The 27944-nt window shown below is 44.2% G+C and overlaps 1 protein-coding gene and 1 long non-coding RNA gene across 4 annotated transcripts in view; one reads left to right on the top strand and one right to left on the bottom strand.

Annotated features, from left to right (window-relative positions):
* Positions 1-27944, top strand: part of SH3RF3 (SH3 domain containing ring finger 3) — a 208301-nt gene that overhangs the window by 153208 nt on the left and 27149 nt on the right. Inside the window, exons 4-8 of one of the 2 annotated variants that reach the window (XM_081002986.1) lie at positions 4305-4658; positions 15480-15580; positions 21680-21850; positions 24614-24861; positions 27258-27592. In XM_081002986.1, the coding sequence (XP_080859112.1) occupies positions 4305-4658; positions 15480-15580; positions 21680-21850; positions 24614-24861; positions 27258-27592 (1209 nt within the window). The remainder of the gene's footprint in view (positions 1-4304; positions 4659-15479; positions 15581-21679; positions 21851-24613; positions 24862-27257; positions 27593-27944) is intronic. The other variant, XM_081002987.1, reaches the window with a different exon arrangement.
* LOC308475896 overlaps positions 27444-27944 on the bottom strand; it is a 44649-nt gene continuing 44148 nt past the window's right edge. For both annotated transcript variants that reach the window (XR_013985498.1, XR_013985499.1), the window contains exon 5: positions 27444-27561. This is a non-coding gene — a long non-coding RNA (uncharacterized lncRNA). The remainder of the gene's footprint in view (positions 27562-27944) is intronic.

Raw genomic sequence — 27944 nt, forward strand, 5'->3', positions numbered from 1 at the left:
TTTTTTTGGGGGGGGGGGGTTAAGGAACAAAAGACACAGCTCCAGCGAAAGACAGGCACAGAACTTGTGGGGCTCCGTGCAAATGGAAAGAGAACAGGGCTTCTCTTCTGCGACTCCTCCTACTGTCTCCTCTCTGTTCTGGCATCATTGATTGTTTTTGGTCCAAGAAAATGACTTTCTTAGGACTCTAATGAGATTGCACCAGGAGAGAGAGGAAATAGGGGCTTCAAGGAGAAGAGTATTGATTTGGGAGTTGCTCCTACCCATTGTGTTATCTGGAGAAGGAAAGATAGCAGTGGCAAGCAGAAGAAAGTGGCAAGTGGGGGCTAATTGTGAGCCCCTGGAAAGTATTTGCAGCTGAGATGTAGGGCTCATGCAAGTATGAACCTCAGCCTAGTTCAGAACCTACCGTATTTTTCGCCCTATAGGACGCACTTTTTCCCCTCCAAAAATGAAGGGGAAATCTGGGTGCATCCTATGGGGCGAATGCAGGCTTTCGCTGAAGCTTGGAGAGCGAGAGGGGTCGGTAAGCACGACCCCTCTCGCTCTCCAGGCTTCAGGAAGACATCCGCAGCCTAGGCAGCCCTGCGGGAGGTCCTGCAGGGATGTCTAGGCTGCGGATAGCAGCCTGCTTCCCGGAGCGTTGGGCGCCCTGAAAGCAGAGCGCCCCGCGCGCCAGACAGACATCCGTAGCGTGGGGAGCCCTGCAGGAGTTCCCCGCAGGGCTCCCCACGCTGCGGATAGACATCGGCCAGCCCCACAAGCTCGGGGGACAGCAGGGAGGCGCAGCGCCGCCATCCCGCTGTTCCTCGACCTGGTTTTGTTTCCCCGACCTGCTTTGGGGGGGAAATAAAGGGGGGGGAAATTCCTTTATTTCCCCCCCAAAAAACTAGGTGCGTCTTATGGGACGGAGCGTCTTATGGGACGAAAAATATGGTACTCTCCCCCTAGATACTTTTGCCTTTCCTATTGGACAGCAGCCAATAGTATACTGCAGTATACTATTGCAATCCTATGCATGTTCTGTAAGTAGCAATTCACATTTAGTTCAATGGAGCTTACTCCTAAGTAAGCATTGCTTTAGGATTGCAGCCTTAGAGAATGTTGTTCAAGTATCCTTATACAGAACCCATCCTGCACTTTTAATATACAGTGGTACCTCGGGTTAAGTACTTAATTCGTTCCGGAGGTCCGTTCTTAACCTGAAACTGTTCTTAACCTGAAGCACCACCTTAGCTAATGGGGCCTCCTGCTGCTGCCGCGCCACCACTGCGCGATTTCTGTTCTCATCCTGAAGCAAAGTTCTTAACCCAAGGTACTATTTCTGGGTTAGCAGAGTCTGTAATCTGAAGCGTATGTAACCCAAGGTACCACTGTACTTTTAAGAGGGGAGGGGAAATATGAAATTATTTTCAGAGGATGCCTGTCCTCAGAATTGTGTAGTGGCCCACGAGGTTTTTACAAAAACAGAAGGGTTGTCTGGCAGACGTGGGCTGTGTTTAGCTTGGTGAGTTACAAATTGTACAAATCTGTTCTATAGTTATATCAACAGCTTCTATATTGTTACTGTATTGTGCCTATCAAAATAAAGCTTCCGCTACTCATTGGCGGAGCAGATCTGATTGCGCCAAGTGTTTAGTTCCTTAGGGAACAAAAACAGTTTGAAGCCCAGCTTCTATGAGGAAGGGGAAGTAGTTTCATTGGGGTGGAAACCTTGGGAAGAGCTGGAAAGAAGTACAAAGGTACTTGCAGAGAGCAAAACTAGGTGGTTGAATGTTCAGGTCAGAGCTTTCCAAACTGCGTGTCGGCTTCAGTGTCTACATGTGACATGTGAGCGCTCCCCACGCTTCTTCAGGGGCTGGAAAGAGGCTGGTTTAACTTCCGGTTTGCTAGTAACACTGAATTGCTGTGTCACGAAGTGATGCATGTCTAAAAAGTGTATCACCAACATGAAAAGTTTAGAAAGCTCTGGTTTAGGTGGCGGAAAGGGGTGTACTACTTCACACTGCAGGTCGGTTGAAAAACCCTTTGATTGCATTGCCACCGAACAGATCTCCGAAAACAGAAAACTAACATGTCATAGAGGAATATCTGAGGTGCTCGTTTTCCTTTTGCAGTAGTCATACCTCATGTTACGTCCGCTTCATGTTACGTTATTTCAAGTTACGTCCCATGGCAACCCGGAAGTACCGGAAAGGGTTACTTCCGGGTTTCGCCACTCGCGCAGAAGCACAAAATGACGTCATGTGCAGAAGCGCCGAATTGCAACCTGCTTGTGCGCAGATGTGCCGCTGCGGGTTGCACTCTTTTCATGTTGTGAACGGGGCTCCGGAACTCCGGCCTCTGGATCCCGTTCACAACCAGAGGTACCACTGTAATGTGACGCCACACTGCACCCATTTGCAGAGTACATAGCACAGGTCAATGTATGCATCTGTCATGCAGCCTGTTCACAGCTTGGGCCTTACATCTGATCTGACATTTGTACTAGGGCACACACAACCATGCAGCATAGCCTGAGAGCACCTTGCAGTGCTCCATGCCCAATGCTCCCCCCCCCCTAGAAAAACAGGTGCCAGTACTCACCATGAAGTTGGTACAGTAAGTGCCGCACTTTTTAACAACAAAAAGAGGTGCCCGTACTGCATACACTTGAGCACCCTCTGGGAAAAAAAGCACTGCCCATAACTGTTATGCTATAGCACATTTCCAAGAAGGTGTGAAATACCCCCAAGAGATGCAGGAGTGTTTTTCCTAAGGGTGCCCCTATGGCCACAGCTGGAAACCAAGAGAGTTTAGTTAATTTTCACCTGTCAGTCTCGCACCACAGCAGGGAATGAGGGAATAGTGTAGTGCTCAGCATTTCTGTACACATTCTTAGGCTTGGAACAATGCAGATTTGTGTGTCACCCCGAGTCAACATGCAGCCTTCCGAGAAAGAATAATACACGCTGGTGTTATATTACTCAAGCAGGTTCCTCACCCTTGCACCATTCAAGAGAGCATCCAGTGAGCTGGTGGCACACATTCATGCATGGAAGTCACTTGATAAGCTCTCCCCGTGTGTGCCAAACATCACTCTCCCAGTTTTATTCAGAAGTACGGAGGTTGCCAACTTTTGTGGACCAGTGGGCATACCTGGAATTTTCCATAAGTGCCGTGGGCACCAGTCACAAAATGGCAGCTATATCTGCAAATTAGAACAGAGGCAGGAACACAGAATAGTGTAGGCATGTCCTGCCCCTGCCCTCGCCAGTAGGAGAAAAGGCATTTAAATCAATCACTTCTATGCTCACTCACACGGAGAAACTTTGCACCACTCTTCCATTCTAAATGGAAGATCATCTGGGTGTCCAGTCCTGGCATTCAGTGAAATGTGGGCATGTTTAAGCAATGTGTTCGATGTAATAGAGGCCAAGCCATCACAAGCAGGAACTGGGCAAGAAGAGCCTTGTGCATTGTGGATTTTTGAGGGAATATTTCCAGGTTGCCATAGGAGGCACTGGTGGGGGCACTGTCGCCAATGGGTAATGCATTGACAGATCCTGCCAGTGTTGCAGTCTACTGGAGTCCTTTTTTTATTTTAAAGTAAAGGGAGTCTTCTACTCTTTGTTATTAAAGAAGATATAATTTGCGAACCGTAAATCCGAACTGTACGAGGTTACAATGTTGTAATGCCCTTCTACGAACGAATAAATAATGCATGTGACTTGGCTCCTCAGCAGATCTCTGAATTGTCATTGGGATTCCACACTCTTGCATTTCACAGAGCCATCAGTAGGCTAGCTTCGTGCATTGCTCTCGTGTGCTTTGCCCATGGGAGGGACTTGTTGCAGCCATATCTGTAAAAAAAAGCATTTCATCCGGTTATACCGCTATTACCCACTCCTGTGTTTTCGCCTGCTTATTTTAAAAAGAGGGTGACATGCAATGCTGACATTCCATTTGTGGAGCTGCTTTTGAGTCCATAGAAGCATCTGCTAATATAAGAACAGTGTGGAAAGTGGTGTGAAGTGGGGAGGGGCTGCAGGGCAAAGGTGAAACCAGAGAACATTGCCTCCCCATCTCACACTAGCAGGCGTCTCCACTGGCTCATAATCCACTCCACAAGCAGGATGGCTGCACTGGATTTCACCGAATGTCTACTTAGCATACAGTTCTGTTTATTTTGGGGGCTTGTAAAGGCGAAGAACGGAACAACCGTCATCCTGAGTGCAGAATTTGATCTCTGGAACTATACAGGCAAAGCAGTTCTGTAATGCCCACTTTTTCCCTTCTTTTTTTTTTCATTTCTTCGTTTTTAGCTCAACGACTCAGCTAAACACCTTATTGAGATGGACAAGACCAATCTAACTTCCGCATCTGGCAGTGATGTCCCTTTGCCAGCTGACACTAACCTGGCCGTAAACACGGTCCAGTGCTGTACATTGAACAGTGCCGGAGCAGTCAGTGCCATTCAGAGGCACATTGATGGCAAGAAGAATGCCAAGAAGCGCCACTCCTTCACTGCTCTCAGTATGACACACAAATCTTCTCAGGCCATGAATAACAGGCATTCCATGGAAATTAGCGCCCCTGTCCTCATCAGCTCAAGTGACCCCCGTGCTGCTGCCAGAATTGGAGATGTGACTCATCTCTCATCCAGCGCTCCAGTCCAGGTAAACTATGGATGAATTAAACCACAATGCTAAGCCAGATCCCCATAGCACCTTCCTTTGATTTGGCCTTCTAGCCAAATGGTGGGTTGCGAAACCAAGTTCCCAAGTGATAGTCGCTGCCTAAGCATCCACCAGATGGAGCCAATGAGGCAAAATTCCCTCGATGGGTGCTCACCCTCATGCAAATTAATGGTAAATAAGTGAATATCTGAAAGAACCACATCCCTCTCACATTTTCCTGCCCATGTGTTATAATTTGTGGGGAAGCGTTGTTCGTGGTGCCACACCCCAATGGGACTCGTGGCCAGGCCTTCTCAGTGGTGGCCCCATGCCTGTGGAATGACCTCTGGCGTGCATCTCACCCCCTGGTGTGCATCTCACCATAACATCATTGTCATTGCATTGTGAAGGTGCACCTCTTTGCTCAGACTTTTGGGTAAGGGAGAGAGGTACATAGGGTTGGGTTTTTGTTGTTGCTGCTGTTTTATTTGTATGAAATTTATATTGTTCTGTTTTTTATATTACTGCTTTTAAGTTTTGTGTATTTACACCATGGGACCTTTGAGTGCAGGGTGGTATATATGTTTGGTAGGTGAACAAACATATGTACATACATATATGATGAGATCTTCAGTTCGGAGTTATGGTGCACCATATGATATTGCATTTTATAGTAAGTCTAAACTGCTGAGCCTCTTGGGCTTGCCAATTGGAAGGTTGGCAGTTCGAATGCACGCAACGGGTTGAGCTCCTGTTGCTCTGCCCCAGCTTCTGCCAACGTAGCAGTTCAAAAGCACACCAGTGCAAGTAGATAAATAGGTACTGCTGCAGGGGGCAGGTAAATGGCGTTTTCATGTGCTCTGGCACTCGCCATGGTGTCCCACTGTTCCAGAAGTGGTTTAATCATGTTGGCCACATGACCCAGAAAACTCTCTGCAGGCAAACGCCGGCTCCCTCGGCCGCACCCCATAGTCAAGTTTGACAGGACTTAACTATCCAGGGGTCCTTTACCTTAAATTCTGTAGTACCATACATGGAAGAATTAGCACTCAGAAAACTGTCCAGAGCTCAGAATGAAAGGATATGCAATTTTATTGCAAAGTATTGTACTAATAATGCAGGTTACAGAACTAAAAAGGATTATAGTAATTGTGAGTGGTACTAATTTGGGAGGTGACTGTGTGGGGAAAGGATGCACAGTAGTGAGCAAGATGGTTTAATGTCTGTTGGTATATAGGGCTTCTGGTCTGACACTGAAGCTAAGAAATAGGCTGCAAGCAAAATACAAATTACCAGGGTGCAGGGTTCAGGCTTCCGTAACCTGGTACCTTTCAAATCTTCTGGACTATAACTCTCATTGTTACTGACCATTGACCAGACTGGCTGGGGTGAAGGGAGTCATAGTCCAGACATCTGAATGGACGAGGTTCGGAAGGCTGTATACAAAAAAATTGGCAACTGGTCATATACCCAACATATACAGTCTCTAACATGGCCTATTTGTTTACAGTCTCATTGGCCACCTTTCAGTAAATATGCTCTTTAAAGCCTTTAATGAAAACCTAGCAGTGTGTGATGAGCAGTAATGTTCTTGCCAGCCTGCAGCATATTTGAAAGATTAGCTACCAAAGTGGGAATTCGCCAGGAAGAATAGAATTCTTTCCATGCCCTGTCCCTTCACTCATTGCTGGTTTTTTAAAAGGCAGATGGATAACCCAGAGGTTTTGAAGTACAGTAGAAAAACAGTGGACTTGCATGTCCCATTTATTCATGGGACTTATTCAGAATAGTACTGCAATGAATCATAGAACCCAACCCCTAAAGTGCAGAATATGCACTTGTCCCATACGGGGATCAAACCTGCAACCTGGGCATTATCAGCACCACGCTCTAACCAACTCAGCTATCCTGCTCATGAAGATGAGCACACACATACTGCAACCTACGGAGTCCTTTTAGGCAAGCGGAGGACTTGTCTAGCCAAAATTGACTTTAAACATCCCTACTTGCAGCAGTCTCAATATGCTGTTTTGCAAAATGCTGTTTTACAGCGCCACCAAGTTTTAAACGAAAGTTGTGATGTGGTTTGGGGGGGGTGTTGCAGGAAATCAAAGGGAGCAGGATTTCATTTACACAAACAAATGACGCTTTATTTTCTTTATGCAGCTGTATATACTTAGGTGTATGTCCATGAGAAGAGATGTTAATACGAGTTTATGTTAGACATTTGGTGAAGGTGGTGGTTCAGGAAAAGTGGGCATGATTGCCGCTGTCCCTGTGTAAGTAGCTTTCATGTATCTGACTTACACACTTAGAAAAATAACCACATGTCATTTGTGTTCACCCAGCCTTTAGCCTCAACAGTTCTTTGGATTACTGAGAAGCTGAGATCAGTAGTTCTCTTCCTGACTGTTTCACAGAACAAGAAGCAGAGGTCCTCTAGTAGTTCAAGAACTGCTTTCTTCTGGCAAGATCTCACGTTGCTACGACATTTGTTTGAATACTGGAACCATGTGGACAGGACAAACTGTATTGGAAAGGTCCACATGATTCCTGGATTCACATACCAGCAGTAATGTGTGAGCTCATCATGGAAAAGAAGGGCCAACTATGCTAAAATATATACATGAATGCAGTTTTAATTACTAAGAGCGTATGTGGGAGGAATAGTGAGTGAACTTAAAGTGATGGGAGTCGGTAGGACTTGAGTGACTTGTTGAAGGCAGTCAGCCAAGAGCAAACCTTGGCTACATCTCTTAGTGCAAACCATGAGTCTGGGTTTAGATGTAGTACTAAGCCAAAGATGACTTAGCTTTGGGTAGAGCAGCGGCAGCTGGACTTGGGGAGGTGTGAAGGCAGCCATTGTTTTTCCTGGTGAGTACCCATATACTTCCTCGTACACATTTAGCCATGGCTGGGTTTCGTGCTATGTGCAAACCAGACCGCTATGTGCCAGAACCTGTAAATATATCAAAACAGTGGGAAATTGTTTGGTTGATCTTCACTTGATTACAAGGCTCTGTATTCAGTGAGAGATTGTATATGTTCCTAGTAGAGAAAAACACTTTTTCTCTAATAGACGAAGCTATATCAGTTATATCTCTCTTACCCTCAAGACTCTTCATCCGAAGCTAGTTTCTTCATTGAAAATGAAACATTTTCTCAATCTGTAAAGAAAAGGAAATGCAGGAGTTTTGTCTGTGCTAAAATGCATACAGTCGTCTCTATCTGTACAATAATCTGTCAGTTACTAAACTAGGTGTCTCATCGGTATCCTTGTCTTCTTATGTGTATACAAAATCCCAATGAATTCATATTTGTTAATTAAGGCATGGCACACTTGCTGACAGCATTGCAAAGCCATTTAAATAAATACTATTCTGTAAAAGATGCTTTCATCAGGTCATAAACATTACTGGACGTTAAAATTAAAAAATTAATCCACAGCGTTAAGGTTACCTTGCTGCATACTTAAAACTTCCTTCGCCCCACATTCAAACCAATACACTCCTATAAAATGAACTTACAGAATATGTTCAGCAATGAAAACAAATCACCACAGTATAGCATAAAATCCCCCACAGAAACTGCACTTGAAGATACTGTTGTGCTAACTATCCAAGATTTATTTTGCCTTTTTTCTTTTTTGCCCATTAACAATAAGCATGTAGAAGTCTTATATAGCTTTGAATGTATTTGAAAATAAGTGGTGGTCTTAAAAAGAAGACGTTTTCATTGTTTTTGAAAGCTTGGAAGTAATAAATAAAGCATTGGGTTCTGGCCACGACAATCAGGAAAAATCTATCACACTCATAACTTCCAGAGGAATAGTGAAGGAGCTAGGAAGCAAAAGGTTGGGAGAGAGTGAGTGTGTGTGTGTCTAAGCAAGTATTGACTCGATCGCTATTGTGTTCCCTTTCAATAGACTATGCATCTAGCATATTCGATGCTGGCACGTTGAGTGCAACACATTAAACATAAAGAATGGCCTCCTAAATTATTGTGTCTGTCACGCAGAGGGTTCTTACTGGCTAGTTAAATTGATTGGCACTGAGAGAATGTAGTACAGCTGCGAGCCAATGATAAAACTAAGCAGGAGTGAGGTTAGTTGTTAGGTTAGCAGGGGTGCTATCCACAAGCGAAGTGCCCTGCGCTGCAGTTGGTCCCACTTGGCTCACTAATCTTGTCTAGGCCTCAGATGGCTCATCTTCCCTCCATTTGCACCCCTTATGAATTATTCTTCCTTGCTATTTAGAGAGGTCACAGGTCACCCTGCTCCAAATCCCCTGGTTTTTCTGACCAGAGATACATCTCATAAATAATGAAGTATGGCTGGCTGCACCCCCAGTGTAACAGCGCAAGCAGAGAAGGAAGAAGGCAAAGGCATTGCTTGCAAACAAATCCAAGTCTTGAATAGAGAGTCAACTGGTACACATGATTCCCAGCTGAAGGGCACACACATTTTGAATAGGACAACAAACACCCTGTGTGTAGGTTCATCTGCATTAAGATAGCAACACAAGCAAACTGAGCTCAGCAGAATGGTTTTCCTAATATAAAGGGAAGTGGGGCAGGGGAGGTCTGATTTGCAGTCAAGAAAAGAGTGGGGGAAAATATAAAGTTTCAAACTATAGTATCGCATTGGGAGGCTTGAGATAAGAAGCAGACGGGTTATATTTAAAATGGAGAGGAGCCAATGGGAAAAGGTTTACCTCTACATCTGTGCATGGGAGACTGGGAAGGAAACAAATCAAATCCCTTCTGGTTTCGGATTTGGACAGAGTTTATATCCTACACACGAACCATTCTTTGTTTTGCTCCAAAAGAAATATTACTTTTATGGATAATGATAGTTGTACTCAAAACATATCACATTAGCTCATGAGTTTGATTTGATTTCTATTTCTTTCTTTCTTTCTTTTTGCATAAATTTAGGCTTATTCCTTGGCCCAATACTTTAAGTTTGAGCTGTTGTAGCTTCCTGGAGACAAAACACTAGGATTACAAGCACATTTATTAGAAAATAGGGAGTGGATTCACATGTAATATGCCTAAGGCTGTGTTAACGTCTTTCTACCCCCTGCCCCTTACCCCTTACCCCCTTACCCAAGGCATGATGTGCAAGTAAAGTAGGGTCAGTTCTGCTCATTTCGGTTAAAACACATTCCAGTGAAAAGAACTAGTTGAAAAAATGCAGATTTCCCAACATCAGTCTATATGTTTAGTGAAGAAGACGCCAGAATAAAAACATTATTGGCATGTACAGGATGCCAACTAAATCAAGCTTCTGTTACATTTTAAATAATGTGATTTACTTCCAAGTAAATGCTTTTAGAATTATTCTGCATGCCTTCTTGAATCCAACTACTTGGGGTGGATCTACACACGGGGGGGGGGGGGAATGCTATGTCAGAAATTAAATGATTTATAACAAAAGGGGAAAGCTATGGAAAATCGCTTAGGATTTTCTTTTGCTCTCTGGTGCCATCTGGCGTTTCATGTTTATAACACATTCAAAACACTGTTTCTTGACTAATGTAGCTGAGTCCCAAGTCTTACCTGAACTGGGCTTTTAATCTGAATTTGCTCTGCATTCAGAGTGTAACCCACAAAAGATGTCAAATTGGAATCTTAGGAATTTCAAACACCTTAAATTCATATTTGAGTGGGGGGGACAGTCTAATGCAAGGGCTAGTGTTTAGCTGGTTATATTATGACCTTACCTATTGCATTAGTCCACCAAGTTTCACATCACCGGTATGGAGTACAGTTTTTTAGGACAACCATGGTATTAAAATAACTTGTCTGTGCCGTTGTCAGGAGCATGCAATACATCCACGCTGCCCCCCAGGCAGACATTCACATGGAGAATGTACTGTATTGCCTTCCAGCCAGCCAAGGAAGCAGCTGCAGTTCCCATAGTTTCCCCTGTTGTTTCAGCACATGTTCCAGCTGCTACATTCATAAGAATTAGTTCTGAGTACTTGGATCGGCCAGGTCACACATTTGTTCTTCTTATGAATGCATCCCTTAGGAGAGATGTGGGCGGGGGTGTCACAAGGATGAGTTTTTTTGAATGTCTGAATCAGCCCTAATGTTGCCGATTATAACTTGAGGCACCAATCTGGAAGTGAACAAGTAAATCCGTCAAATAGTCGTACAGCCCTCTGCCAAACAAATTAAATTTAAGGACATAGTGGCATTCTTTATACAGAAGGTGGGCACAATGGAAATTGCTCATAGGAGGATAGAACCATCACTACTTTCAATGGATCACTGAAATGACAGCCTAATGCTTTCCTATCGGGGCAGCGTAGCATACAACCAGGAAAGTAGGAAACATCCAAATTAAAGGGAGGAATTCACAAGAAGGTGGAAACTTACATGGACAGTAGCAACTGCTTCAGTCCTTCGCCAGGCCCTGTAGCCATGTGGGACTCTTATTTCATGGAACTGGTGTTCCTGACTATTGCTGAGCCACTGTGATGTTCCTGTCCAGCTACAAGAAAACGCAGCTTATTCTCCAACCTCTTGTGCTGCCTGCTGGTGCAGGGGAGGGTTAGAAGTGCCACAGATGGCTCAATAATTTATAGGCTAAATAAATCCATAGGAGAGATTGATGTTCATCACCTTCCGCAGCAGACAAGTAGATGGTGTGTGCCCATCTGCAGCTGTAATTATGTTTATCTGTATATATAGGGGTGTTTTTAAAATATATGGCACCATTAAATGGAAAGCTGTATGCTGGAGCTGTTGGATGTTTTACCTCCCACTTTGGTAATTAACATTTGATGAGAATACTTGATCTTGACTGTAGTTCTTTCTTGCCAATACTTGGTAACACAACTATGAATTAAGTGCTTTCACATTATTTCCAAGAACATTAAGGCCTGGAGTGATTGCATGACCCATTGTTTTATAGTCAGTGGATTTGACAGAAATGAGTAGCATGAATCTCAAGGACCATTAGCCTGTTTTCTACTTCAGCTATTCCCAGATGATGGCATATTATTAACCTGTATGTGTGTATCGGAGTGCATCTCTCTCTCTTCTTAAAAATAAGATTTAACTATATAATCCATACATTAAAGGACACATTCCTTTCATTAACGAATATGAGAAGGAGTTCCTTGCTGTGAAATTCTGTTGAATTTGTTTTGAAATCAGAATAGGAGTTGTTGGGTGGTATCTTCACTAACAGCATCAACAATAGCATTTCCCCCCTCCCACTTGCAAAAATAATGACCTATACTGGTATTTTTCTTACTGTGCTCAGCTCCCATGTGTCAACAAAAAGACTTGCTCTTTTAGCCATTCCCGCTCCCCAAAAATTGCAGAAAACAATTCAAAAAAGCAAAATTCAGGCTGGAAGTAAAACGTGTCTGAGCTCTGGCTCAGACATAACACTAAGCCAAAATATGTCTTAGCCCCAGGCAGCCCAACACTGCATCTGCAATATTAAGTCCAGAAACTTGCACGTTTTCTTCTTCTTCTTCTTCATGCCAAAGCCATGGTTTGCCTTAGTATTACGTGCAAACAAAGCTAACGTGACTCACCTTGAGCGCTTGGCATCAGATAGGAAGAGAAGTGTGAATAAATGACAAGCATTTATTCAGCACCTCCAGCCTGTAAATCAAGCACACTGCAATTGCCAATGAAATGGCCCATGCTCTCAAGGGTTCTTATTCTGTTCTGTTGGATGCAACATGGCACGAATATCCTGTTAGGGGCACCCCAGGTTCCCTTGACATGGGCTCAGTTCAGGCACTTGTGCAGGCAGTTGTCTTCGTGTGTTGAAGGGCCGAACATATTTGCCTTCCTGCCGTGGGAACACCACAAAGACCCACACATTGCAAAGTCTGATTGGTACAATCTTTCTCTACTTCCCCCCCGGCCCAGAGGGAACAGTTCCGCGGTGATGCGTGTAGGCTTACCCATGAAGCAAACATGTCTCACTTTACATTACATATAAGGATAGGTGACGAGCGCGCACCTGCCTCCAGCACATGAAGACTGCTGCTGTTTCAGGTTACATTTTTTTGAGGGTTTTTGTTTGCTTGCTTGCTTTTTAGGATAAGGTTGCCTTAGGCCCAGTGCATCCCTCCCTCCGAAATCTTCTCTGCAAAGTTCTCTGCTCTTATGCAGTGCCCATGTGCCTCTGATCTTAGGAGAACAATGCATACGGAATGAGAAGTCCGAGGCTCAGCATCAAAGAGATGCTTCTGCATCGTTGCCCTTGCGCCAGTTCCTGGTGCTGGCACCAGCTAAGTAAATGACTGATAGGAGTTTTAAGATTATTAGACGGTGAGCTGGAAAGAAGCATTAAAAGTTTGTCACACTTCACAGCTTATGAAATGCGCCTCCAACTCGTGGATTTGAAAAATCCCACAAGACTTCATAAAGAAGAGGGGAGATTTATAAATATATTCCATCCAAGGTCTCTTTAATAGCTGAATAAGTGAACCCGCCACTTTCAAGTAGATACAAGACCTTGGAAACTTTTAATACCATAGGGCCAAATTCAACCTCAGATGATAGATTGAATTCTGATGAATGGAGCACAGGGTTTACCTTTAAGTACTTCCAGGGATTTAAGTACTTCCAAATTTCTTCCTTCTGCTGTACTCAGACAGGCTTTCACCTTCTTGTTGCAATAACAACAGAAATTATCCTGTGCCCTTGGGTAGCCTCATGCCACTATAATCCATAGAAAACTATACAGTGGTACCTCTAGATACTCGGTTCCGGAGCCCCGTTCGCATCTAGAAGCAAACATAACTAGCGACGGCGCTTTTCGCTGCTTCTGCGCATGCGCGTGACATCATTTTGAGCGTCTGCGCATGCGCAAGCGGCAAAACCCGGACGTAACACACTCCATTACTTCCAGGTTGCCGCGGAGCGCAACTCGAACACGCTCAACCCGAGGTATGACTGTATCTCTATTTGTACCCAGTTGTAAGTTCTGTCTGGTTTCTCTTATGAAAATGCTTTATATGATCGGAATGGAAAGCAATATAAACTTCAATACAAACTGTATTATAATGACCATAATTATTTTTTCATTGCTCTGTGTTTCATCCCTTTTCACTAAAGAGATGAGCAGTCCCAGTTATTAAAAAAAAGTAATACCCAGAACAAAGCAAATGACAATAATCTATTTTTCAACAAACATGTAAAATATTATTATCACACAGGGCTAATAAGAAAACGATTTAGCAGGAAAACGATGTGACTTCTCAAATTAAATGCTGCTCCTGTGATAGAGATATTGAGCAGGTCCTTGAAAGCAGACGCAAAGATTTGCTTTCCAAGATCCAAGACTGCCAAGATTGCTGGGCACGTTGCAGCTGAGCTATAATCGTTGTTGTGAACAATCAAGTGTTCCTTGTGCCAGAAATATATTCTTAGAATGTGTAAAGCTAAACAAACATGCCTTAAGGTAATAAAAAAAGAGTTGCTGTAAAGCAAAATATGTATTGTTGAGTTGAATATACATCAGCCACAAGGCAAGATGCACCAGCACATCAATGTTTAGGAGGTGCATTGGCTGTTGCGTGTTCACAGGGGTTCCATGAGCACTCCTTTGCCACCACAGACTCATGATGTCCACAGCTGGTGCAGGGAAGACCAAGGAAATGAACACAGATTGGTACTGGGTTGAATTAGGCCACAATTTTATTGATTATAGATAAGAGTAGGTTTGGCTAAGGCATTGGGCATGTATCCAACATCAGGCAGCCTGCATCCTGTCTGATAGGAACCCAGTGGGGTCGACCCTGTGTTGAGGAGTTGCCCACAACGTGGACCACATGCCACGACCCCACACAGGGTGCCATTGGGAGAGGCCCATCGGTCCCCATGTGGACTCCCGGACAGAGTCACCCCTCCTGAACCCCTTTAGCAGGGTACTTGCATGACTTAAGGATCCCAATGCCTTATCCGTCAAAGTTGTGACGGTTGCTATGAGGTAGGTGAAAGCTTGCAAGCTGGCCAATTTGCTTGCAGGAGATAATTCCAGATATGGCGACTGAGTAAACCATAGCAAGGTCCATATGCCAGCTTGCCCGCTCCTACACTGAGCAGACACCTAACAGACTGGGTTGGTAGTAAGTCCTTCAACTATCTGCAGGGATGTCAGCCTGCATGTAGATCCAACACAGCCAGAGGAAGGTGGTGCCAAATGATCCTCCCCTCCCCCAGCCATGCAGGAAGATGGCGGCCTCCTTGGACCAGCCTTGGCCGCACCATGCAGTAAATGCCGCTCCCCCAGAGCCCCAGGTGAGCAGATCATTGCTGTTCTCCACAAGCCACCAAGAAAACAGCTACCAGCAGCAGCAAGACCTGAAACTGCAAAAATAAAAATGAAAAAATTAACAAACAAATCAGGGAAGACTTGGTACATAAGTGCCAAGGTGTTGCTAGGAACATGAATGGCAGGGATCAACCAGAGAGGCCTTCGAAAAGTACTTACGGTAATTGTAAGGGGATTAGAGGTACTTTCACTGCCTTTGGAACAATAGTAGCTCTGCCTTTCAAGCCAAACCTTGAGTATGTGAGTCACCAGTTTGTGAGTGATTCGAAGCACGAATAATCTGAAATCTATTCATTTGGAAGCCTTGTATAAAGAGCTCTTTATTGATATTGGCCCATAACATTAAGCTAACATTGCAAGGATGTCAATGGTTAGGGCAGCCATGCCAATGAAAGTCTTTGGGATTCGGGAGGGGGGGAGAGAGAGTGCAGCTCTAACTCCCGAACAGATCTTAAGTATGTTGTGAAATTATTTGTTTTCATTTCTTTCTATTTTTCTTTCGTTCCTAGGATTCTACTTTCGCTGGAACTGCAACCATGACTGGACCCAGAACAAGTGCAATCATTGGAGATCAGGGAACACCATCAAAGGTCCAGCTGCCCCTCAACGTGTAAGCCTCCATTTTGCACTGAACATTGTTTTAAGGATACGCAACACATTTTGTCTCTCATTGTTTGCCGTCTGAAATAATAGCTCTGCGACAGGAACACTTCTCATGTAGTTATCATTGTCTTGAACATAACCCAGCCTTCTGCCAGAGCTGAAAAATGAACAGTGAAAGGCCAGGTCACCTTCTTTATATAGCCAATTTTTAGCTTCCAAGATATTTATTACAGATGTATGAATCATTGCATAGCAGGCTCAGTGGCTATCAGCTGCAGAAATCTGCTCCTGCAAATTAAACCATTACATTCCTGTACAATTGAACACCTGAGACCATCTTTGTTAGGACGCACAGTTTCTAGAATGAAAAAAAAAAACCACCCAGTTGTGCACTGTAGAAAAAGAATAACGAAGACATAGCATGAACATCATATGTGCAAAAAGCTTCAGCTTAGGCAAAAGATGATTCAGGTTGATTAACTATTACTTAGAAGAAGAAGAGGTTGACTTTATCAGGGATAACTTTAAATGTCTTTAAATAAATCTCATAATGGATGTGCTTTATATTTGTATGTATTTGACGTAAGTTATACTGCTGAAACAGAAACCCAAGTGTGGGCCCGATGTATATTTCCAAAAATAAATCTGAATTTAATAATCTGCTTTGCCCAAAGGAGAAATTCGGGAAACTAAATTACCCTGCTTTTAACTTCTCTTTTCAATGAGGGCACAATGTCTTTAGAATGTCCATAATCAGGAGCATAGGAAGCTGCCTTATGCTGAGCTAAGCCATTAGCCCATCTAGCTGAGCATAATAATAATAATAATAATAATTTATTATTATTTATTTATTAATATCCTGCCCATCTGGCTGGGTTTCCCAATAGAATATTAAAAACACGATAAAACATCAAACATTAAAAACTTCCCTAAACAGGGCTGCCTTCAGGTGTCTTCTAAAAGTCAGAGAGTTGTTTATTTTCTTGACATCTGATGGGAGGGCGTTCCACAGGACGGGCACCACTACCAAGAAGGCCCTCTGCCTGGTTCCCTGTAACCTCACTTCTCGCAGTGAGGGAACCGCTAGAAAGCCCTCGGAGCTGGACCTCACTGTCTGGGCTGAACGATGGAGGTGGGAAAGTTCCTTCAGGTATACTGGGCCGAGGCCATTTAGGGCTTTAAAGGTCAGCACCTACACTTTGAATTGTGCTACACTAGTGTTTCCCAAACTGTTTTTAGACTACAACTCCCATCATCCTTAGTTAGGTGGACCAATGGTCAGGGATGATGGGGATTGTAGTCCAAAAACAGCTGGAGACCCAAGTTTGGGAAACACTGATCCACACTGACTGGCAGCGTAAGAATTTTAAACAAGGGTCTCTGTCTCCCAGCCCTGCCTGGAGATGCATTCAGACATAGGCCATCTTTAGACTTACCTGTTACTGCTTAGCCCACTGTGAATGAGCTGCAATGAACCTTCGATCAGTGTGCTCTGCTCTCCTCCTCCCATGCAATTGCTTTTGCACCCAGTTTGGCGTAGCAGAGGTTAGATCATTTCATCTGAGCCAGCAAACTATGATAAACATTAACTGGTTTGTTTGAAACAAGGCTATTTGATGGAACCATGGCTCAGGATGAACATTGCACAAAGCTGTGTTTCAGCATGACTTCTGAATGCTGCCTTAATGTATTTGTATAAGAAGAGAACTATCTGTTGGAACATAGGAATCTGCCTTGTAGTCAGGCGATTGGTTCATCCTATTTCCCACACGGACTGGCAGTGGCTTACCAGGGTTTCAGATGAGGGATCCACCCACGACCAAGGACTGAACCTGGCACCTTGTGCCTGCAAAGCAGATGTTCTAGCACTTAAGCTTCAGCTTTCGTAGTAATTCGCTGTGGTGGTGAAACTTCATTGATGGGCAAGGAAACACCACGCCAGATAAGATAATTGGATAGTAACAGTTGTACAGGTAACAGTATACAGTCATACCTCGGGTTAAATATGCTTTGAGTTGAGCACGTTCAAGTTGTGCTCCTCGGCAACCCGGAAGTAACGGAGCAAGTTACTTCCGGGTTTCGCCACTTGCGCATGTGCAGACGCTCAAAATGACGTCACGAGCATGCGCAGAAGTGGCGAAAAGCAACGCGCGTGTGCGCAAACATGCCGTCGCTAGTTACAATTACTTCTAGATGCGAACGGGGCTCCGGAACGGATCCCGTTTGTATCTAGAGGTACCACTGTAATTGTACAAATCATAGAATTGTAGATGTGTTTCAGTTTGCAGTATAAGCAGTTAATTCCCCATCTTTCATCGCTAAAAATATATATATAAGGCAGGTCCTCTCTTCATTTTGGCAGCCAGTTGCCTACGTTGTTTCACTTGACCAAGTTATAGAATATTTTATATAGAGAGGGGAAAGAAAAATAAGCACCTTCGTGCTCTTTGTGGCCGGGAGCCAGGCTTCACTTCAAAGCAATTGTGTCTCAAACTGATAATAGACCTACAGAGATGACATTAACCATAGCACCATGAATTCAACATTATAAATTCAGTCACAGTTGAGTCCCTCAGGCCCAAAGTTAAATCTGGAAATTCTGGCAGGCAACTTTTAGTGCTGAATATTGTAGATTAAAACTGTGTCAGTTAACTAGATCCAGCCCACCGTACTGTGAAATGTCATCTTATTGCCGCTTTGAAGGTGCTAGGGTGATTTTTTCCTCCCTCCCTCTCTCTCTCTCTCTCTCTCTCTCTCTCTCTCTCTCTCTCTTTATAGTTTATCTCAGCCTCAAAGTGTATGCTAGTGGGTGATGAAAAGCAGTCATGTCCAGAGACTTCGTAGCTGGATAACACTGTTAATCTCAATACTATGCCAAGAGCATGCTCCAAGGAAATATAAATACATTTTCCCCCCCTTATCTAGGTCATTTCGGCACAAGAATGGCTTTTCCGTGCTTTTTTGCAACAGGTGTCAAGCAGGGCTCCCTTCCACCTCCATCCAGCAATCATATCCACGCCTAAGGGTTGGGTCAAGTTTTGCAAAGGTGGTTTTTAGAAATGTTGGTACAGCCATCTTTGCTAAAAACAGGGATAGGGAACCTGCAGTCTTCCAGATATTGTTAGACAACAAATCCCACAATCCCATAATATCATAGGCCATGGTGGCTAGGGCTGATGGGAGATAGTGCCTTGCAACATCTGGGCAGCCACAGTTTCCCTACCAATGATTAAAAGTGTCAAGCACACTGATGGTCAATGGACAGACAAGACTGGGTACAGTTATGAACCCAGCAGCAAGTCTTATTGAAGGTGCTGAAAGAAAAGCAGCTGAAACTGGTCAATCAACAACATTTATCAGGTAACTTGCAGCCTCATCTAATTCAAGGTTTATTACCGTATTTTTCGCTCTATAGGACACACTTTTTCCCCTCCAAAAATGAATGGGAAATGTGTGTGCATCCTATGGAGCGAATGCAGGCTTTCGCTGAAGCCTGGAGAGCGAGAGAGGTCGGTGCGCCCTGCCCCCTCTTGCTCTCCAGGCTTCAGGAAGCTAACCGCAAGCCTGGGGAGCTTGGCGGGAGTTCCCGCCGGGCTCCCCAGGCTTGCGGATAGCAGCCTGCATCCAGAAGCCTGGTTTGGAAGCTGGCGGTGGGGGAAAGCAGCGCTCCCCCCCCCGCCAGCCCCAAAGAGCAGGTCGAAAGGAACCCAAAGCCTCCAGAGCCCAGCGGGAACTCCCGCTGGGTTCCGGAGGCTTCGGGTGAATGCACCTTGAACGCACAGAACACACGTTGACTTAGAATTTTTTTCCCCCTGTTCTCCCCCTCCTATGGTCCGGTGCGTCCAATAGAGCGAAAAATACGGTATATATGGCATTGCAAGTCTTTGTTCAGGCAAAAACAGTTAAATTGTCATCCTGTGGAAGACCAAAGCCACTTAGTTCTTATATAGTGGAGAGAGAATATTATCATAGTGCCTAACCACCACAGCATGGTGCTAGGACCATAGCTAGGGATTGTACATTTGCTCTTCTGGTTTCAGTGCAAGTTCCACTGGGTGGCTTGGTACCCCTTCTGTACCTTCTTCCAACCTCTCGACCTGCTCAAAGAAGCCCTTTAAACAAACACTCCTGTGCCACATTTCATCTTTTCCTCAATGACTTAGTAGCTGCAACTGCTTGTTTGCCTGCGTAAAGGTAAAGGCAGATTCCCAGTTTGTCCCTTTCTAGTGCCACTGGCCAGTTGCAGATAGTGTTAATATCTATGTCTGGTGTGTGCATGTCGCCCAGGAGTGGCAGACAGCATGGCCCATGGTAGAGTGGTCCATTGCACATGTACAGTGGTGCCCCGCAAGACGAATGCCTCGCAAGACGGAAAACCCGCTAGACGAAAGGGTTTTCCGTTTTGGAGGTGCTTCGCAAAACGAATTTCCTATGTGCTTGCTTCGCAAGACGAAAATGTCTTGCGAGTTCCTGCGGGGTTTTTTTCCTCCCCCCCCCTTTTTCCCAAGCCGCTAAACCGCTTATCAGCTGATGGCTAAGCCGTTTATCAGCTGATCTTTAAGCCGCTTAACAGCTGATGCTAAGCCGCTTATCAGCTGATCTTTAAGCCGCTTAACAGCTGATGCTAAGCCGCTTATCAGCTGATCGTTAAGCCGCTTAACAGCTGATGCTAAGCCGCTTATCAGCTGATCGTTAAGCCGCTTATCAGCTGATCGTTAAGCCGCTTATCAGCTGATCCACTAAGCCCGCTAAGCTGCTAATACAGTACTGTAGCACTAATCCGCTAAACCAATGGGCTTGCTTCACAAGACGAAAAAACCCGCAAGACGAAGAGACTCGCGGAACGGATTCTTTTCGTCTTGCGAGGCACCACTGTATGGCCAATGAGGATGGCTGCAGTACTTTCGCATGTTTACCATCAAATAAACACATAAAAGATCAGAACATTCCATACTGCAAGCACATGGTAAATTGAGCCCCAAAGTGCACCTACAGGACTTGTTAGAAAAATGTAAGTGTCCTAATAATTACTGCCATTTTTATTTCCTGACTGCAAAACAGTACAAAAGAATTCGTGGCACTGTAAAGAAAAGGATAAAGAAAGAAAGCAGGATTTATTTTTCAAATTACATTTCCTGGAAAACAGAAGTTTTAAAAGCCATGCATCATATTTATTGGCTGCAGTCTATAGTCACAAGTAGTTCAGTGTTTCTTTTGTCCTATGTTCTGGGACTGAACTCCTCCTACTCCTGTTACTCCTATTGCTAGAAAAATCCACATGGGTTTTAGTAGAAAAGGGCAGTTTTGTGCAATGCAGCAAATGTTCAGAACATTTTAAGGAGCATTTTCATAGCTGATAAACAGGGGGAATTGGGAATTGTTTTCTTTATTAATTATTTCTAGTAATTGTTTCGTAGCATTTCTGGATTATTGCATCATTTTAATCATAGAATCTTACAGTTAGAAGGGGCCCAATAGCCATCTAGTACAGCCCCCTGCAATGAATTCTGATTCATTGTTCCTTCTCATCTCAGTCTGTCACATCCAGCTAAGATTGAGACTGTCCTTTTGACACCAGTGGAGGAAGTTATTGACAACTGTCCAATTATTATTAGTGAGTCCAATTAGGTGCCATGCCTAACTTTACCGGAATGGAGCCATTTAGTACTCTTGCTTTTTACAGTGGTACCTCAGTTTAAGAACTTAATTCGTTCTGGAGGTCCATTCTTAACCTGAAGCTGTTCTTAACCTGAGATACCACTTTAGCTAATGGGGCCTCCCGCTACCGCTGTGCCACGGCCGCACGATTTCTGTTCTCATCCTGAAGCAAAGTTCTTAACCTGAGGTACTATTTCTGGGTTAGCGGAGTCTGTAACCTGAAGCGTCTGTAACTTGAAGCATCTGTAACCCAAGGTACCACTGTAGTTGGAATAATTTGCCATTCTTTACACTTTCAATAACTACCTCTTACCTATGTATTTAGAAAGCATCGTTTATGACAAACAGAGCTTTCTGATTGGGGGGAACTGAGATGCAGCCTGAATCAGGTCACATGTGTGTGTTTCAACTTCATACCTTCCTTTTTTATGTCATTCCTTTCTTACAGCTACTTGGCATTATATGCATACAAGCCCCAGAAGACAGATGAACTGGAACTACGCAAGGGTGAAATGTATCGCGTTATTGAGAAGTGTCAGGATGGCTGGTTCAAAGGGACGTCTTTGAGAAACGGCATGTCTGGAGTCTTTCCCGGCAACTACGTAACTCCTGTTTCGAGGTGAGAAACAGTGGAAAGATCGGCACTGAGCAATCATACATATCCTGAGCAATGTTCGCATACGAATATATTTCTTTTCAGGTTGCACTGGGTTCCCCTAAAATAGAGAGAAAGAGAGAGGCCATAGTGTATATCACTCTGCTATCAGTCATACTTCATGTACGTGTCAGAGACCCTAGATTGTTGGTTACACTCAGGATAGATAGCACTTGACTAAAGGGTTTATTGGTCTTACTCAGTGACCCAGTTTAGAGGTAACATTCCTGGTCGAATAAGCCATGCTTTATTCAAGAGGGAATGAGCTCAGGTGCTTCCTTCTCTGTATCTCTACCTATAGAATTATAGACCTGTAGAGTTGGAAAGCAGCCTAAGGGTCATTCTGCTCCAACCCCCTGCAATGCAAGAATCTCAGCTAAAGCATCCATGGAAGATGGCCAACCAACTCTGCTTAAAAACTTCCATGGGAGTCCATTACCTGCCAAGGGAGTCTGTTCCACTGTCTAACAGCTCTAAGTCCCTGAGAGTTCTTCCTAATGTTTAGTCGGAATCTCCTTTCTTGTAACTTGAATCCCCCTGGAGTAAGAGAAAACAAGCTTGCTCCATCTTCCATGTGACAGCCCTTTAGATATTTGAAGATGGCTCTCCTAGCTCTTAACAGACTCCTCTTTCCCAGGCTAAACATACCCAACTCCCTCGACCATTCCTCATAAGGCTTGGTTTCCAGACCCTTGATCATCTTGGTTGCCCTCCTCTGCACACAATCCAGCTTGCCAATGTCCTTCTTAAATTGTGGCACCCAGAACTCGCCACAGGATTCCATGTGTGGTCTGACCAAGGCACAATAGAGTGGTACTATTACTTCCCTTGACGTGGACACTATACTTCTAGTATAGCCTAGAATAGCATTAGCTTCTTTTGCTGCTTCATCACTGTCAAGGAACTGCCGTCATCTCAGAGGCGAGAGGTGGAAGAGCAGTTGTGGTTACAGGGAGCCTCCGAAGATCTTGCGAAGCAGTTCTTCCTCTGGCGAGGAGGGAAGCCCCGCCTCCAGTGGGGAAGGGACACAGGGATCAGAAGACGCTAGGGAGAGCCTCAACACCAAGGCTGGGCAAAGGGGAGGGGAGGCAAGTCCCCCTTTGCCAGCGCCCACGTTGCACAGTAGGTTTGCGCGCAGAGAGAGGAGGAGAAGGATGGGGGTCACTACTGTTATGCTGGGGAAGGTATAAGGACCGCCCACTCCCAGATTCTACTAGTGACTGAGCAGACATGGACTTGTGACACTCTGCACTGTAAGATAGTTTGTACAAATAATAAAGCCTGGAAAAAACAGGTTGGAGTCTTGCCTGTTTGCTCTCGAGCAACCACATCATCACCTGACAATCACATTGTTGACTCATGTTAAACTTGTGGCCTTCTAAGATCCCTAGGTCCTTTTCACATGTACTACTGGCAAGCCAGGTGTATCTTCAGAGATACTTTGTGCTTTGTTAAACCAATTTCCAGTGACATCTGAACTGGGAACTTATACTTGAAGTATAAATTGTATATTCAAACAATTTATATCTCAACAAGGCAGTGTAATATATCTTTGTAATATTTATCTCCATGATACTGTTTAAGCTAAGGTGCTGGAGTTAATTTTTTCTCCTTTTTTCTTTACCTGGCTGGTTTTGAGCAGCCAGGTAAAGAAGATTCTGATATTTAAATCATGATAAATTAAGCTACCAAAAGAAGGGATTGATTTAAATCTCTGACCTAAATTTCCAACTTTCTAATTCATATATTTACAGAACAAGCATGCATATTAGTTGTTATAACAATTAAAATGTATCTGTTTGCAATTAAGCAGGGACCTTATGTTACCCAGGAGAATAATCTAAGACCAAAGGTCATAAAGACAGCATTCCTTTAGCACTGCAAAAATTATTTCTGCTTAAGGGAGCAATTGTGAGATTAAGGATTTCTGTTTGAATCTTTCTCTTGCATGTATAAAGACCCTAAGCAAGATAAACTACTGGAAGACTGTAAGGTTGCAATGCAGTGCAGAGATAGGTGTGCCTAACACTCATTGAATTCAATTTGTTGGCTGCTGGTGGTTTTTCACATGCTGTGCATTTTGCATTACATTTTGCTCCCGAAGCTACAGTCTCTCAATGCGCTTACCCTGTAAAATTTAGAGACCCAACGACCTTCATTCCATCATGATTTCTGTAGCATGCAGTCATTCAGACTTCTTTGCAGTCCTTGGTGACAAACGTAGCCAAGCAGAGAGGCATGCCTACCCAGAGGTACTCAGGTGACTGGCTAGTCGATTAAAATTAATGATCCAAATACTGCTTTAGCTTCTGGGATGAAAAATTTCGTAGACCAAATGGCCTGATGTTAACTCTTGTCTCTCCTCCAAATATTCTTGCATCAGTCTTGCATTACATTATTATTATTATTATTATTATTATTATTATTATTATTCCATTACATTGTTGTGTTTTTGTGGCTGCATCACATTATTATTAATAATAATCTGCAGCAACCTGCAGACTTTGCATAGGTGCATGAACTCTGATTTCACCAGAGAAACCTAGCAAAGTGCCAGGGAAACCTATTGAGAGGTGCAACTGAGTGCCTTTGCTGTAGAGCAGGCTAACAAAGCTATCCCTCTGGAAACGATGTTAAGAATATGCCTTTGATGTCTTCTTGTGTGCCTGCACAGAGCATTTGCTTTTGGTTTCCCCTCTCTATCTCTCTTTCTCTTTCTCTCTCTAGGGTTCCTGCTGGAGCTGGTCAGCCGAGGAATTTGGCAGGAGGGTCTCCCACAGCCAAAGGCTCTCCAGGAGCCGTCCACCCAGGAAGCCCAGCTCTTACAAACACCGCTGCTGTTGTCAGGCCAGCTGTTCCAATCACTGCACCGCCCACTCAGCCCCAGCTGCCAACAGCCTCTCCGCAAATGAATAATTGCTCGAGGTATTCCTCTCAGCAGACAGGCATCCAGCCCCGCAGTTCTGTACAAATGGGTACGTATAGGTCCTTCATGTGTCTGAACAATCCATATTCCCCAAATCTAGTATTCTGTCTCAGATGCACAAGCCCCTGGAAGCCTTTTGTCTCCGTAGGTATCCTCTGAAAATATTCTGCTCTATTTGAAGCCCAGCATGCAATAAGGAAAGGTTTTTATGTGCCCTGTAGTGTTTAGGGTAGTATTTATTGATTGCTGGGAACTGAATTTTGTTTATCAGGTTGTCCACTTGCCACAGCTGAAATCAATTACGGTGCTTACAAATATTTACACAAATACCTTTTGGAGCATAAAACACTCTGCATGCTGAGAAGGTTAATGCTTCTAAATCCACTTGACAAGCAGTGCATGACTTAACATTTTTAAAACATTTTATTAGGCTCTGAAAGATGAAATGTCTTTATTATGCAAGGCAAACACGAGCGATAAATCTGAGGTCTTGGAATACAGCTACCTTTTATTGAAAATAAAATGTAAACAGAATACATGCATTCCGCAATGTACCTTTTCCCAGATGGCTTTCTTGATTCAAATAATAATTACCTGCGTACAGATTCATTCTGCTTTTAACATTGACTATAATGCATAGTAAATTATAAAAAAACAGTTAATTATATATCCCTGTGGCAATTCAAAGCCATTTCAGAAATACTTCCTGAGGCTGACAGATTGCTTTCTCATCCTGCAGAGCTATCTAATTTGTCCTGAGAATTTTTTTAATTTAAGAACAGCAACACTCAACACCTGGCAACGGTGCCAGAGTGTAGATTTGGGAGGTTAAATGACCGCCTCAATGCCAGGTCGAGCAGCTTGTGCTGTCTCTGAATTTTCAGGGAAATTAGTAGACTACAGAGATCTTGTTCTGAGCAGAACGAATAAAAAATTGATATAAGCTGTGCTATTTCTCAGAGAAGCAGAAGATTGAGAAAATAACTTAATTCCTTAGAAAAGTAAGGACGAGGTGCCACATCATATTTGATGTTGCTCTTTGGTTCCCATCTTCTGCACCTCCAGACATTGCAGGCTACAATTCTCATTATCATTGACCTTTGGGAGTTGGAGTCCATAACATCTGGAGGGCACCATGGTGGCTTCCTGGTTATGCACCCCATCGAACATAGTGGGGCTTGTTTCTGAGTAGCTACACGAACATATGATTGCACGGTTGGATATAAGAAGCGGTATTGCTTGGACAGCGTTTGGGCTTGAATGTAGGAGTTTGATGTTGAGTCCTCAACTGGGTATATAACCCCTTTATGCTTGTTATTCTGAGATAGCTTGTTACTCCCTTGCGATAAACAACTTGTTGTGGTTGATAAGTTCTGTATGTATAAAGGGTAAATACTGGGAGAAGAATCTTCAGTATGTTGTTTAAAACTACTCCCCAACACAGTGGCAGACTTTGGCCCCTCAAATTTCAGCAGTGCCCTGTGAGACTCTAGACGCCCCCTTCTTGCATTGCTTTGTCGCAGCCCGGTGCAATCAGAACCGGTCGCGCTACCCTAAAAGCCTCCTCTGCCCAATAATATCTATAACGGCAAAGATACAATGCTAGGGAGCACAGCTCAGTAGTAGAGCAGCTGCTTTTCATGCAGAATGTCCCAAATTCAATCCCTGGCATCTCCAGTTAAAAGGTTCAGATTATAGTATAGTATAGTAATATAATAGCAGGTAATGGAAAGACTCAGAGACCTGTGGCCAGTAAGAGCAAAAATACACAGGTAGGTGGATGAATACTCTGACCTTAATAATTAGGTAGCTTCCTATGTTCAAATGCAAGTAAATCTGCATGATTTTAAATGTGATATCCTCCCCCCCCCCCCCCGCTTTTGTAGTAGGCAAGTCTTGTTGAAACTAATGCCAGCCTGATCCTAAAAGTATTTGTCTGGAATAAAATGTACTTCTGAGATGAGTCGGTGGCCTTGCAACAGTTTTTCTTTAAATACTATACGCACTACATTAGGAATTATTTTCAGTACAATTTCTTCCAGTGCTTTAGTACGTGTCAATCCACACACTGGACAGGTTTGGAATGTTGGCATGATCCAGACCACTTTACAACCTTTAAAAGTGACTACAGTCATACTTTGGATCCCGAACACCTTTGCACTCGGACGTTTTGGCTCCCAAACGCCACAAACCTGGAAGTGAGTGTCGCAAACGTTCTTTGGAAACCGAACATCCGACGGGGCTTCCGTGGCTTCTGATTGGCTGCAAGAGCTTCCTGCAGCCAATCAGAAGCCGTGCTTTGGTTTGTGATTGTTTTGGAAGTCGAACGGACTTCCGGAACAGATTCCGTTTGACTTCCAAGGTACAACTGCCCGTCCTATTTTTGACCATGTTTAGTGCCAGTCAGGTTATTTCCTTACTGTTCCCTTCTCTCTCTCTTTCCAGTTGTTCACCCTTCTGTGCAGGCACAGGACCGGCCCACTGCTACAGTCTCACCATTAAGAACCCAGAACTCCCCATCCCGCCTCCCAAGCACTGTGGTCAGGCCACACTCTGTGGTTTCTCCGCAACACATCCACCACTCCCCTGTGCACATCATCCCCGGAGCACAGTGTGCCAGGCCCATGATTCCCCTCACGTCGGCGGCAGCAGCGATTACTCCTCCCAACGTCACTGCAGTCAACCTGAATGGAGAAGCAGGAAACGGGCCCATCAGTAGCCTGGCAACTTGCAGCCCAACCAACACAGCCTGCAAAGCAGAAGAGAGGAAAAACGAAAAGGTAACAGACAGCTCTGATGTAACAGAGAAGATGCCCTTCTTAACAATTGTAAACACAGGGCCCACCGTATAATCCAGAATTGCTGGTGCTTATAGATAGGATTGATAACCAGTATGGGACACCAGTCTAAGAGAAAGATGTCAGTGGCAGGGGTAAAGGTAAAGAGACCCCCTAGCCGACTCTGAGGTTGCGGTGCTCATCTTGCTTTATTGGCTGAGGGAGCCAACGTACAGCTTCCGGGTCATGTGGCTAGCATGACTGAGCCGCTTCTGGCGAACCACAGCAGCACACAGAAACGCCGTTTACCTTCCCGCTGGAGCAGTACCTATTTATCTACTTGCACCTTGACGTG

The sequence above is a fragment of the Podarcis pityusensis genome, assembly GCF_964106645.2.
Source record: "Podarcis pityusensis genome assembly, chromosome: 4".
Taxonomy (NCBI): Eukaryota; Metazoa; Chordata; class Lepidosauria; order Squamata; family Lacertidae; genus Podarcis; species Podarcis pityusensis.